General features: G+C 47.7%; 2 protein-coding genes across 2 annotated transcripts; one reads left to right on the top strand and one right to left on the bottom strand.

The window, feature by feature from the left end:
• Positions 1-1,240: 1,240 nt before the first annotated feature.
• On the bottom strand, positions 1,241-1,924 carry N7446_011885 (Allergen; the record flags this gene model as incomplete). The annotated part of the gene is made up of 2 exons (XM_058520627.1): positions 1,241-1,662; positions 1,723-1,924. 2 exons carry the CDS (start codon positions 1,922-1,924, stop codon positions 1,241-1,243), a joined length of 624 nt encoding a protein of 207 aa, XP_058366913.1.
• A 2,462-nt stretch (positions 1,925-4,386) lies between these two features.
• On the top strand, positions 4,387-4,632 carry N7446_011884 (uncharacterized protein; the record flags this gene model as incomplete). The annotated part of the gene is made up of 1 exon (XM_058520626.1): positions 4,387-4,632. The coding sequence occupies one exon, from the start codon at positions 4,387-4,389 to the stop codon at positions 4,630-4,632; it is 246 nt and encodes an 81-aa protein (XP_058366912.1).
• Between the last annotated feature and the right edge of the window lie 7,418 nt (positions 4,633-12,050).

The raw sequence follows: 12,050 nt of genomic DNA, 5'->3' as shown, positions 1-12,050 counted from the left end.
GCTCAGATCTAATGGTAGTACTAGAACAACGATTGGAGAAAGAACTAGGAGTCTACAACATACATAATGTTGACAGAATACAACAAAATTTCTCTAGACAATGTGTGGAATGATGAAAGCATCTTTCGAATACATTTAAACGGTATCCCGTTTCCGTTCACGTTAGGCTGGAAATCCGATAATTTGTGCAAATAATGTTCGCGTGAATGAGACTTTTGCTCTCTGGCTTTCTGTCAAGCTACATCTTTCGACTATCCGTTCGAGATGGGGGCCTTCCGGATGCTAGATATTGTTACTAGCGTCTGGAATTCATCCCAGAGAAATACTGCTATCTTATCTAGGTACAGGGTGGGCTTTTTTAGTGCTTCTAGCATCAATGGTTTTATAGTACGTCTCCGGCCGATTCGATTTGGAGTAGCGTGGACGTGTCTAAATTGCCGTAAGTTCCTGTGAATATATTTGATCGTACGCTCGCCGCATTCAGCTTCATTAGCCATTTAAGATGTGGGGAGCGACTGGTTCTGTATTATATCACGAATAAAGTGTAGCTTTGAAAAGGAAATTCTGGGTGCTATATTGCGTAGGCCACCTTAGTCAACACTGCAGCTGGTGCGTGAAGGAATGTCTATAGCGTGGAATTGGGGTGACATGGAGGCTGCATGCGTCTCAAGTTTCTATAAAATACAGTAATTACAGTACCGTAATTTACGTTACTGTATGTGAAAAGTGCCATTCCATGGGAATGTAAACATATTAAACACAACACTAGAGTAGGTCGAGTGACCCGGGTTGTCACTTCCGGCGCTGCCAGCAGGCGTCCCTGCCCCGACCACGAGGAGGGCTAGTGTGACTATAAAGGCTTAAAGCAGCGAGCTCCCCTTCTCCCCCCTTGGGCCTTGCCCCTTCCGGGAACCTGGTCCGCAGAACCTCTATCTAGAAGCACAGAATACAGCAATAGGGGAAAGAGCAAATACGGTGGCCTGATCCTTCCCCGCTAGTGCTCACCATGAGTGATGTCCAAGTAAATATATATGAGAACAGATTCACAAAACGGCACGCTGCTGATTTCAATAACTGTGTTGAGTTTCATTAGTCTTTAATACCGCTGAGGCTTCCTTGATGGACATCATGTGACTGAGATCTTCTATTGCTCTCCGTCCTCCCTGAGACAGCTTTGTATGGTAAATTGGGCATAGGAGCATTATTGAAACAGAGATTATTCGGGTGAGCGTCTAGATTATTATGCGTGTGTGATATTGTAACCAATAGTGACTGCGAGTCTTACTGGACCAGGGGCAAGCTTGCCGCCAATACCACCGATGTCAGCAACAGCACTTGTGTAGGCGTTGTGGACAAAGGCGGCTGCTGGACCAATATAAGAGCAAATACGGGTGAGAACCTCGCAGATCTTCATACCCTGAACCTCAAGGCCAGCGTTTTGTGCAGCTATGGCAGAAACATCAAACCCCGACCAGCCCAGATTGACCGTGGAACCGAAGTCGAATTCACCCCAGGTCGAAGCGTAGCCGCCATTGCCATCAACTGGAACGAGAGAACCGGGCGCTGCAGCCCATCCACCTTGGGAATCTTCGTTGAACGCGATGTAACGGATTTGGCCCGCTGCTAAGGCAAACTTTTTGCAGGCCTTTCCATACCATCCTCCTATTGTACCATCGGGCGCAATTTTGTTCCAGATCACGACGGTCTAGTTGTCGCCTTTACCCAGACGCTCAAAACGAACAACATATTTATATCGGTGAGCCTGTGTAGCTGGGACTTCAATAACATTGCTCCCATATGGACTGCCGACGTTGCCCGAGTATTGCACACCACTGCCGCTGGATTTTATGGTCGCACCAAATCCGAGAATCGAATACTGTTCCCTAGAGCCCACGAGAACCTTATCTGGAGTTACTCGCGACATAGCGGTATTGTGGAGTCGATCATAGGCCTGAAAACAAATTCCAGGACTGCCAACGGCGATGATCCAGGTGATCCAGTGGAGTACACGCATACTGTAAGCCAATTATCCAAGTCGAAAAATTAAGATGTTTGTGAGAACTGTGTAGCAGGCACTCCCCTCTTGGAGGTCAATTTTTTCTTCACAAGACGAAAACAAAATGCATCAAAACACATTTAACGGACACATCACACGAAACACTTAATGATAAGAAGACCACACACAATCTACCACGCATAAATCAGTGGGAGTGTTGATTCAGAATCAAGTCCGACACAGTAAATACAATCCGTTCATTGCTTGAGCTCGTCGGGTCATGTGTATGGCTGGCTCGTTTTAAACATAGAAAGTGTGTTTGATCGACCGGGGCGTTTTTTGGCACAAAGCTGGGGTTCCTTTGCGCTCTGAGTGTAAATATTCGCTGGGAAAAAGCCACCAGTCCTCTCCTTAGAATAGAGGAGTCCACGGAGGGCAGACAACACCGCTGGGTAGTGTTTAAGAGAACCTAGGGAGGTATTGAGTGCGATCGAGAGCCGAGGTGTGCTTGGCACTTGAACATAGGACAATGTCAGTCTATCAAGTTTGCTCTATTAGACATCCCAAACGGTGCCCTAAATGACGAGCTGGAACGAGGTTCACCGACCGTTCGCTCGCTAACCAATTAAAGCGGCGCAGTGCTTTCGTGGCTAACTGGGTAAATTCGTTCAATCCAAAGCCATTGCGGTGACTGACCATGCCCAATTCAAAGGGAACAGTTTGCGTGGGTAGTCAAGACGGTCCATCATAAACAGTTCAGATGCATTCTTTTCCAGATTAATCACGTAGGCTAATAACAGGTATTAGCTTCATTTAAGGACCGCATTCATCAAAGGTGACTGTTGAAATTGACGGAACGTGCTAATGTCTATTTGAAATAATCATTCCGAATTCTGTCCACATCAGCTAATCATTTCAAAGACTTGCCTTCCCTTTTGTGTAATTGGATTCAGCTAGGTTTACACCTATCCCCCCACTTGAGAGGTTGGCCTTTCAATTCATCATCGCCAGACTATAATTCACTGGCCATATGTTTCCCTGCGAGCTGAATCATCTTTATTCTACCGAATTAGACTAATTTTACCAGAGCCTATCTAACTCATCGGAGTCAGTCCGGCTCCATTGTTGGCGGAACTGCGTGACTTCCAGCACATGATCCTTTCCGATCCGAAGAAACAGCATAGCTGAATGGCCGAGTATCGATTTATACCCGGCGAAAAGTGAAGATACACAACCTCCGCGTTCTAAATCTTTGGCTGACGCATCCTAAATTTTAAACGCCGATGACAGATCCTGGTACACGGTGAATCTAATTCAGTCAGATATTCAATTCATCTGGCCAAGTATCAGAGTAATATGTTTCTCTCTGGAGCTTTGCAGGGGCTCCAGACTCTAGATTGTAATTCATAATTCAGGGACGAAAAGCGTGGCAGGACCTTTCTAAACTCACCGAGGGCAAATATGCGCACGGGAGATCAGGGCAAATGGTGGTCTTGCGGAATTTGCCGTATATGATGCCGTATCGAATGGGAATTCCCTCTATGCAAGTGGACTGTATGAAACTCTGCACCCTTTTCAGTCTCAAAACCTACTCGATCGGGCATATTCCACATTCCCAATTTGGAAGTATCATGGAACAGGTTGTCCTGAACGTTGCAATAACTGCAAGGATCCGGTGACTGGAGAGTCTTCAGCATTATCCGGCACAATTTCTAGGTCGGGTTACGTACCTTCTCATTTTGTGACCAATACTCTGGGCCAATGACCAGACTAGCGACCTGATCGAGTTGAGCATCCTGTGACCTGTACGAACTGGAACGGAACTTACTGGGGTCGAAAATAACACGGTAGTTAACCAAGGGAGCACGCGGAGTACCATATTGTCAGACAATTCATTTGCAATACTGCTTAAACACAGTATTAGTGAGAATGTTGATAGGCCCTGTATCTAGTAGAACCGTAGCCGACATAGATTCTTTATAAGCCCAGCCGTCTGCCTAGGAGAGCCTCGAATGACAGGGATTCCAGTGTCTTGTAATCTCGCAATCCAGGTTCTATCGTTAGGTACAACTATCTGCTCGCAAAAAAAGGAGTGACTCCAATACGGGCACTCTGGCTTTCAATCGTAAGCCGTTTATGATTATGCAGAGCGTGGTTGCGTGTTAATGTCTTCTCGTCCCATTGAAACCAAACGCTCAATCCTTGGATTAGACATAGGGAAACTACACGTCATTCTCGAGGGCCGGTTAATTGAACCCATAGAAAAGCGTTCTCCGGTCAGGTTCCGACTGTGACCCATCTATTGTCTATAAAAGCTGGTCTCTAATCAGTATCATGCGTTGGTCAAAGTTCATAATTATAGCGACAACTGAATCTTTCGAAGTGCACCTATGACGCCGCCCAGTTCCTATGATGACACGTCTTGTAGCGGAGCCACGCTGGGCTCTCAGGATTCAGAGCCCCAGGATGTCTCAGACTCAGAACTTGACTCTGATTATGTCCCTTCGGAAATGAGCGAAGATCGAGCATTCCTAGCTTCCGATGCAGAAGAGCTCTCTTACGTCTCAGATAACAGTTCCAATATGGAGGATGCTGTAATGATCATTATACACGACTACTCGAGCCGTGGGGATTGACAGGTATGATCAGAGCAAGTGTGTAAGGGTCTGGTCCTTCTCACCATGTTATCCAGATACAGAGCCTCGAGAAGAAACCCATCAAAGCGATAGCAAAAAGGGAAATTATGCGAAATGGCCAGTTAAGGACTGAGTATCTAGTCCTCTGGTGCTCTTGGGAAAGCTTGAATTAGTTGGATGGCAAGCAGAACCCGAAACAGTCAATGTACAACTTTTTTTTGTCCTTTTCTGCAACAGTTTCTAGAACCTTCCCTATAGCAGAATTAAAGAATGTTGACGACTCGTGAAACTCCGGTTCCCTTTCCTGATTTACTGTACCACCGAACTAAACCAGGCCAAGGATAACAATAAAAAGTCACAGACAGTAGATGTCAGCACGTGATCACTTGGATTATATGAAGATTCGATCGTAGGAAAGGAAGCTAAAAATGCCCCGAACAGCCTCACGACTTCCCCTTTTCAGGTCTCTGATAAATGGATAAATGAATGGAAGACAGGGTTCCTTATGTAGCTTAAGGCGATATTGTCGATAATTCCGACTTTCATCAAGGAATCCAGCCAACACTGGTTCAAGCTTGATGCCTCCGTTTGACAGCCCATTCAAAATTGCCGTAAGCGAGAAAAAGTCTCGGAGGTGGTGTGAGTTATTGGCTGGTCCTGTATGATGCTGTAACCTACCTGGGCGAGCTCCAGTAGTTTGGTATTCAGGCGTCCTGAAGATGCAATCTCCTCTGCCTCGTGACAGAGACAGCTCCATCGACGTGCGATGGCTTTCAGATGACAGTCATCATTCCAGACGCCTTCAAGACTGATTTGGCGAAAGGATTGTAGTATTTCGCGAGTGATTATTCTCGAGCCATTGACTGGACACTGATCGGTGACAAGAGTCAGTAGCGGGGTGGCAATTTGGAAATAGCGCCCATCCGCAAGGTCAGAGCCTCGGCAATAACGCTTGTAGCGAGTTTCGAGTACTGCGAACTGACAGATGATATCCTTCGCGGGGTTTGACAGTAAATCCTTAACTGGTGTCGTGATAGGCGATGTATCAAGTGTCAAGGCCCGGTACGGGTTGCCACACTTAGCGTAGGTGAGACTATGCCGGAGAGTAGCGTAAAGGAAACGGTCGTGGGTTCGAACAGCCTATTGTATTTAGTCTGGATGGGCCGGAGACAGAGAGAGAGTCCGTACCGATGCCATAGAATCGTACTTGGCGATCTCCTTAGGAACTTGGCGGAGGAAAGAAAACAGTGAAAATGCTAGTCTGCTGTAATATAGCCTGAAAACCCTGACCCTGGTCGATGGCATATCCAACGCGTCATCAGCCCAATCCTGGAGACTCATATTTTTGAATATTTTCCAGCTGTCCCGTAGGAGTTGCATAGTGGCTGACCCCGTATCTTCATGTCTTGAGAAAAATTTCCAGGATACTGGGATATCATCGTAGGATTCGTGGTTGCAGTTTTGTGTCGCAGGAAACGTGTTGGTGTCAGTCAATAAATTTCCATCCTCACTTTGTCGGCTAAACTCCAGATCCACCATTGGCCACGATACTTCAAATGCTGAGTGTCGTATAACCGGGACTTGGGGCGCCTGGTCATCCATATGTGATGGGCATGAAAAGGCAGAATCCGCCTTTGGTCTTTGGAGAGATGGGGGCTGCTCTGCGTTGTAGGTGATGCCCCCGTGAGGAACACAAGTACAGGCCTAATATCGCAATTGGGCGAACAATACCGCGAAACTCGGTTGATTTACGAGATGTGTCGATGCACCCCAAGAGGCTATTCTCCTGTCAGTTCCTCCAGGAATTCGGGAATAACCAAGATGCTGTCAAAGAGTCACACTTTCAATACTTGTAGCAGGCATTTAAGTCACGGCTGTTTCAGTCAGGACAGATACGGGAAGCCAGTCGATCGGGAAAATGTATGCTCCAGTTTGAACATTCATGTGGCAGGCTTTGAAGACGGTTTTACCCAGCGGTTCAGTCTGATTAAACGATATCTCATTGCATTTGCTTTCATACTCTCCTTCGTATCATTTCGTTCTGTTTTGCCAGACTATGGTCTCAAAAACCGCCACGGATGCTGAATATTTACTAAGCTGGTATGCCTTCTCCGAGTGTCCTTATTTGCGCTTTACCACTCAGTCCTGATACAAGGCCACACATTAAAACTAAAAGAAATTGATCAACGTATGTTGTTTATTTACCACAAAAATGATGGGAAGGCATGTTAGCTCTACTGACCCAACATTCAAGCTCAGCAATAACCATGGGCCGCTTCAGTCGCTTTTAGTCAACAAGATTCTCTTGAAGTGGCATGCACTTGTTCTCGCCATTTCGTATGGTACGTCGGTAAATCTTGCCACATTATAATAGTCCGTCGTCCATCTTAGGTTGCTAGAAAAGGCAGCAAGGAACATTTGATCTGTCAACTCTAGATTTTTATACTGTAACCCTTCCTCACTTGAGAATACCTGGTCCTGATGAGCCTCAGGCGGCGTGAAGCTTCTGACAAGGGAGAGTTTACAAAGCAGCCTTGCACTGCGATAAAAATCCCATCCCTCCGAGTTCCACGACAAGCCCTTCCTTCGTTCGGCTACCAACATGTCAGAATGCAGTGGCAGCCAAAACGGAAACTCAATCCTCGGAATGCTCTACGCTTTTGCAGGAAACCAGCACGTCGCCTACTTCGCAAACTGGCCAGGGAAGGGATTCGCTCAATTGCAGCCCAAGTTCAAGCTACAGATCATGGAACTATGGCACTGGGTCGAAGAGCAATAAGGTCCTCTCTCACAGAGTGCATTCAACTATTGCACCTTCTCACTGAACAGATTGATCAATCAACGCATGTTACCCAAGACCAGGTTCTCGGAAAAGTTGCACAGCGGTTCCCAAAGTACAAGTCGGTGATAAGTGCAATCCTGGCTGTGGCGAAGTGTATCCCGGAAGATTTGAAACAGCGCTTGGCTGTCAGATCGCAATCCAATTCATTCAAAATAGCGTTGGTACTGCTAAACATTTGGGTAAAATAATGTTGTGGTCTTCTCATCTGCTCGTCATTCAAGATTTTTCCCGGCTATACAGTAACTCAATCCGAGTCATCCAGAGCCGTTTCAATATGATAAATTCGCTTTCCTGAACATGGGCCTGCATTTGCTCAAAATTGAAATTGACCTTTAGGTAAAAGCGGGGGTGTCGTTCATTACGTCTCATGCTGATTGCTGACGCTGGTTCTCCAAACGCTTCGGGAAGCACTGGGGAAGCTTATTGCCTTCAAAGACAAAGTATCCGGGTCGCACAATTCTCTTACATGCTAGTAGAGGGAACTAACTGAATGGGCTGAATACAGAACCAACTAGGATATCGATGTCGCGTCTGATAGCCTCCTAGAATTGGCTTGTTATGACACCAGTATTCTTGAGCCTGATCATCGTCTCGCATATGTGCTTGGATTTCTGCTGGGATTTATAACGGAAGCCCCTCCACCGCTTCATATTCATAAAAACCAACATAATACTGTTGTGTCCCACCATCCTTGGCCATCAAGTCCTCCTCTACATCATCTCGCTCAACCAGCAGCTTCACCGCTTCTTCGTGTCCACCCACGGCTGTGTACGACAGCGGTGTCCGACCGTACTTATTCTTCGAGTCCGCCTCCACATCATCTCGCCCCAGAAGCGGCCTCACCACCGCTTCAATTCCACGCTCAGCTGCGAATGACAGTGGTGTCCGACCATGGTAGTCCACCGAGTCTGCCTCCACATCATCCCGCTCCAGGAGCAGCCTCACCAATTCTTCATGTCCACACATAGCTGCGTAAGACAGTGGCGTTCGACCATTCTTGTTCTTCGGGTCCGCTTGAGTACTATTCTTCGCCAGTAGCAGCTCTTTTAGTCTGCCCTCAGCTTCTATTGAGAGAAGGTGTAAGATTGAATTCCCTTCTTCATCCTGAATAGAAGTGTGTCGGAATGTCACGAGTCGGACGAGGTCAGGAACGGCACGTAAGAGTGATAGTTGGTCACGAGGGTTGAGATTCTCCGCCGCGAGGGAGAATGATCTCACTCGGGAGATAAGCACGATCTTTAGGCGTTCTCATCTTCTAGCGTATAAGGGATGCCAAAAGATATTAAAAACCTGCAGTGCTCCGGTTGTGTGGCCTTGCAGAGCCTTCTTCTTGCCACGCTTGGAGATGTCGTCAGCTTTGAGAGCTGTTTGAGGAAGAAAGTGGTTGTCAGCAGAGGTTCGGGGCATTCGATTTTGTCACACGGTTGTATTCCTGCTCATCCTAGATATCTCCTCCATTCCAGTTTCTCTAGATCACAGATACGGAGAAACTTGGGGCTGGTGATAACGTACTTAGGGGCGGGCTCTGCTTGAGCTTGTCGGCCTTGTCAGAGTCCTCTCTGCGAGAGTGCAGGTGAAACGCCTGCAGCGGACCTTTCTTTTTCTTCGTGCAGAATTGACAAGCTTTCTCGAAGCCTTTGTAGGGCTGGAACCTCGTGGAAAGATCAGCCGTGGCCCAACGAATCGAACAATCTCGCTGCCCGAGTTACGCATGCTTGGTGGTGGGACCAGCAGGCATTGTACGGAGGTTAATAGGGATCACGAGTGCAAGAATGACAAATGGTGGCTTTTGTCGGGCAGAATTCCCGCTTGGCCGACTTAAGAGGTAGTGAGAATAGTGACAAACTAAAGGAGCGGTCAAATACCGCTATGGCCTTTTGGGATAGGCTTGTTCATCGTTCACCCAATTTCCCCTAGTATTTGTATGGTATTCGGGCTAAATTCGGATACGGTGTCATAACACGCCAGAGCACGGACAGTAGACTCCAGAGATCGCTGAACCGATCTACACACCTTCAATCAATCATCAGATTCTATTGGACATGTGCAGTACTAGCCAGTACATTAATTCCTCATCCTGACAGTTATGAGCCCGGTTGCCAGACTGTCTGAGAGATATTAGACGACCTTGCACTGTATCTTGCAGTCTACGAACCCCCTGAAGCGCTCGGTCGGATACCCCTGAACGACAGTCACCTCTTGTGAGCTCTTACGTTCAGCGCACGAAGATCCGCACCAAAGAAAAGCCGCCTTTGGAATCGACATAAGAGGAGAATCTGAGTATCTGAGCTACATCTTGTGCGAAGATGTCCGATATCACGAGGGAAGATCTGATGCAGGTCCCGCTTGACCAAAAGCTTCAATCAGAAGCGCAGTGGAGGGTCTGGATAGGCCATATCAAGTCAGCGGCTGTTGCAGAAGATGTATGGGACTACCTTGATCCGGAGAAGGCGGATGACGAGGTCCTGCAGGTGCCTAAGGCTCAGGAAGAGCCCTCGATACCACGGGATAACCGCCAACGGGAGAGAGATATCATGGAGCTAGATGATGCCGAACTCAAGAGATATACGTTCGCCGTTCAAGCGTATGATCGCCGCGACCAGCGCCGGCAGAGGCTATTGAAGACTATGTCACGGTTGAATAACCTCATCACCCGCTCGTTAGCTACGGAACACCACTATCTTGTTGTGGGAGAGGACTCACCGCGGAAGAAGCTAATAAAGTTATCTGAAACGTTTAAACCAAAGCCTCAAAGCCGCCAGCAACAACTTCGCCGAGCTTGGAGAGAAATGATTAGACAGAAGCCTCAAGGCGACACTAACCACTGGTTAACTCAGTGGGTTAGCCTATTTGAAGAGGGCAAGATCGCAGGCATACCCGACTGCTCCAACGGAGATCACTTCGCGATTCGAGATTTCTTGGACGCCATTCAATCAGTTGATGACACTTGGTGCACAGCCTGGCGCGAAAGGCTCGCAGATCAAGAGAAATCTGTCACGTTTCATGAGGTTATTGCTAGCTACCGTAGCCGCCGGGGGGATCTAGCGATCTCTAGCGGACGGAAGCAGCCAAAGATAGCTCTTGCTTCTTTGAACGGTGAACCTGAGGCTAAGCCTGTGGAGAAGACCTACCGGAAGAAATGTCCGTGTGGTAACACTCATCCCCAACATCACTTCTCTAAGTGCTTCTATCTTAATGAATCTATTCGACCAGAAGGATGGAAACCGAAAGAGGGCACTATTGAACGGATATCTGAAAACATCAAGCAGATGAGTCCTCAAGATCAAGAGAAAATCGTGAAAATACAGCAGAAGAAGGCCGAATCAGCTCACCTAGCCGGTACGGCTCCACAAGAGGGTCAGCCCCTAGTGTTCTTCGCCAATGATACTCAAGCTATCGCATCATCAGCGATGGACGAAGACCTTCTCAAAGATAGCTGGATTCTGGATTCTGGATCCACTGTTCACATCTGCAACGATCGCGAGCAATTCTTGACATATGCGCCGCGAAAAAGCACTGTTAAGACGGGTAAAACCGAGACACCGATGATAGGCTATGGGCAAGTCAGAATCACCGGAAGACACCCTCATACAGGTGCTGCGGTGCCTGTCATCCTAGATGACGTGTGGTACTCACCCGGCTTCCATACAAACTTGATCTCACTCTCTGTAATCGAGGACAAGGGCTTCTGCTTCAAATCTGATGAAAAAGCAGTCTTCAAAGGCAATGAAGCTGTTCTTGAGGTCGAGAGATATCACGGCCTCTACACAGTCATCTACAGCCCGAACCGCCAATCAGCTTTTGCCGGACGGCATTCGGAGAAGCCTCACCTCTCAGTGGCTTCAGCGAGGCGCTGGCATCGTCGGTTGGGCCACGCCTTTGATCAAAAGTTAGAGAAGCTACCGGAGATGGTTGATGGGGTCAAAATCGACGGAATATGCGAGGATAATCAACACGATAACCCTGAGAGATGCGAGGTCTGTCAATTGACCAAGGCTAAGCGTCAGATCTCTCGGCGGGCAACAGGCACGCCGTATGGAAAATACGGACGTATCCACTTCGACCTTGTTCAAATCGACCCAGGCTACAACGGAGACCGCTGGTTGACGCACTTTTACCTTGAAGGTGTTCGTCTCCACGCGGCCTATACACATGAGAAGAAGAATGGCTGCCAAGACGCGGTTAGTCAGTTTGTTGCACTAGCTAAGAAGCAGTGGAATCTTCCCATACGTGCATTCCGATATGATAACGAACGATCTGCTGGTCGCACAGTAGAGGACTTTCTGTTGAATGAAGGATTCATCATTGAACATAGTGTTGTGGGCACTCCAGAGCAGAACGGCTTCGCAGAGCGATCTGGGGGGTGATAATCACCATGGCTCGCGCTCTTATAGCCGATGCAGGCCTCCCGAAGAGTCTTTGGCCTGAAGCTGTCAAAGCCGCTGTATGGATCATCAACAGATCGCCCACAAAGCTACCAAACGGCCAGTGGATAGTCCCTTATCAAGAGGCTTTCCTTAATCAACCACAACAGCGTGTGAATCTCGCGAATCTAAGGATCTTCGGTTGCCGAGCG

The sequence above is a fragment of the Penicillium canescens genome, assembly GCF_028828765.1.
Source record: "Penicillium canescens strain IBT 15451 chromosome Unknown utg000009l_segment0_segment0, whole genome shotgun sequence".
Lineage (NCBI taxonomy): Eukaryota > Fungi > Ascomycota > Eurotiomycetes > Eurotiales > Aspergillaceae > Penicillium > Penicillium canescens.
The sequence above is the reverse complement of the archived record's forward strand: the minus strand, read 5'-3'. Positions and strand labels throughout refer to the sequence as shown.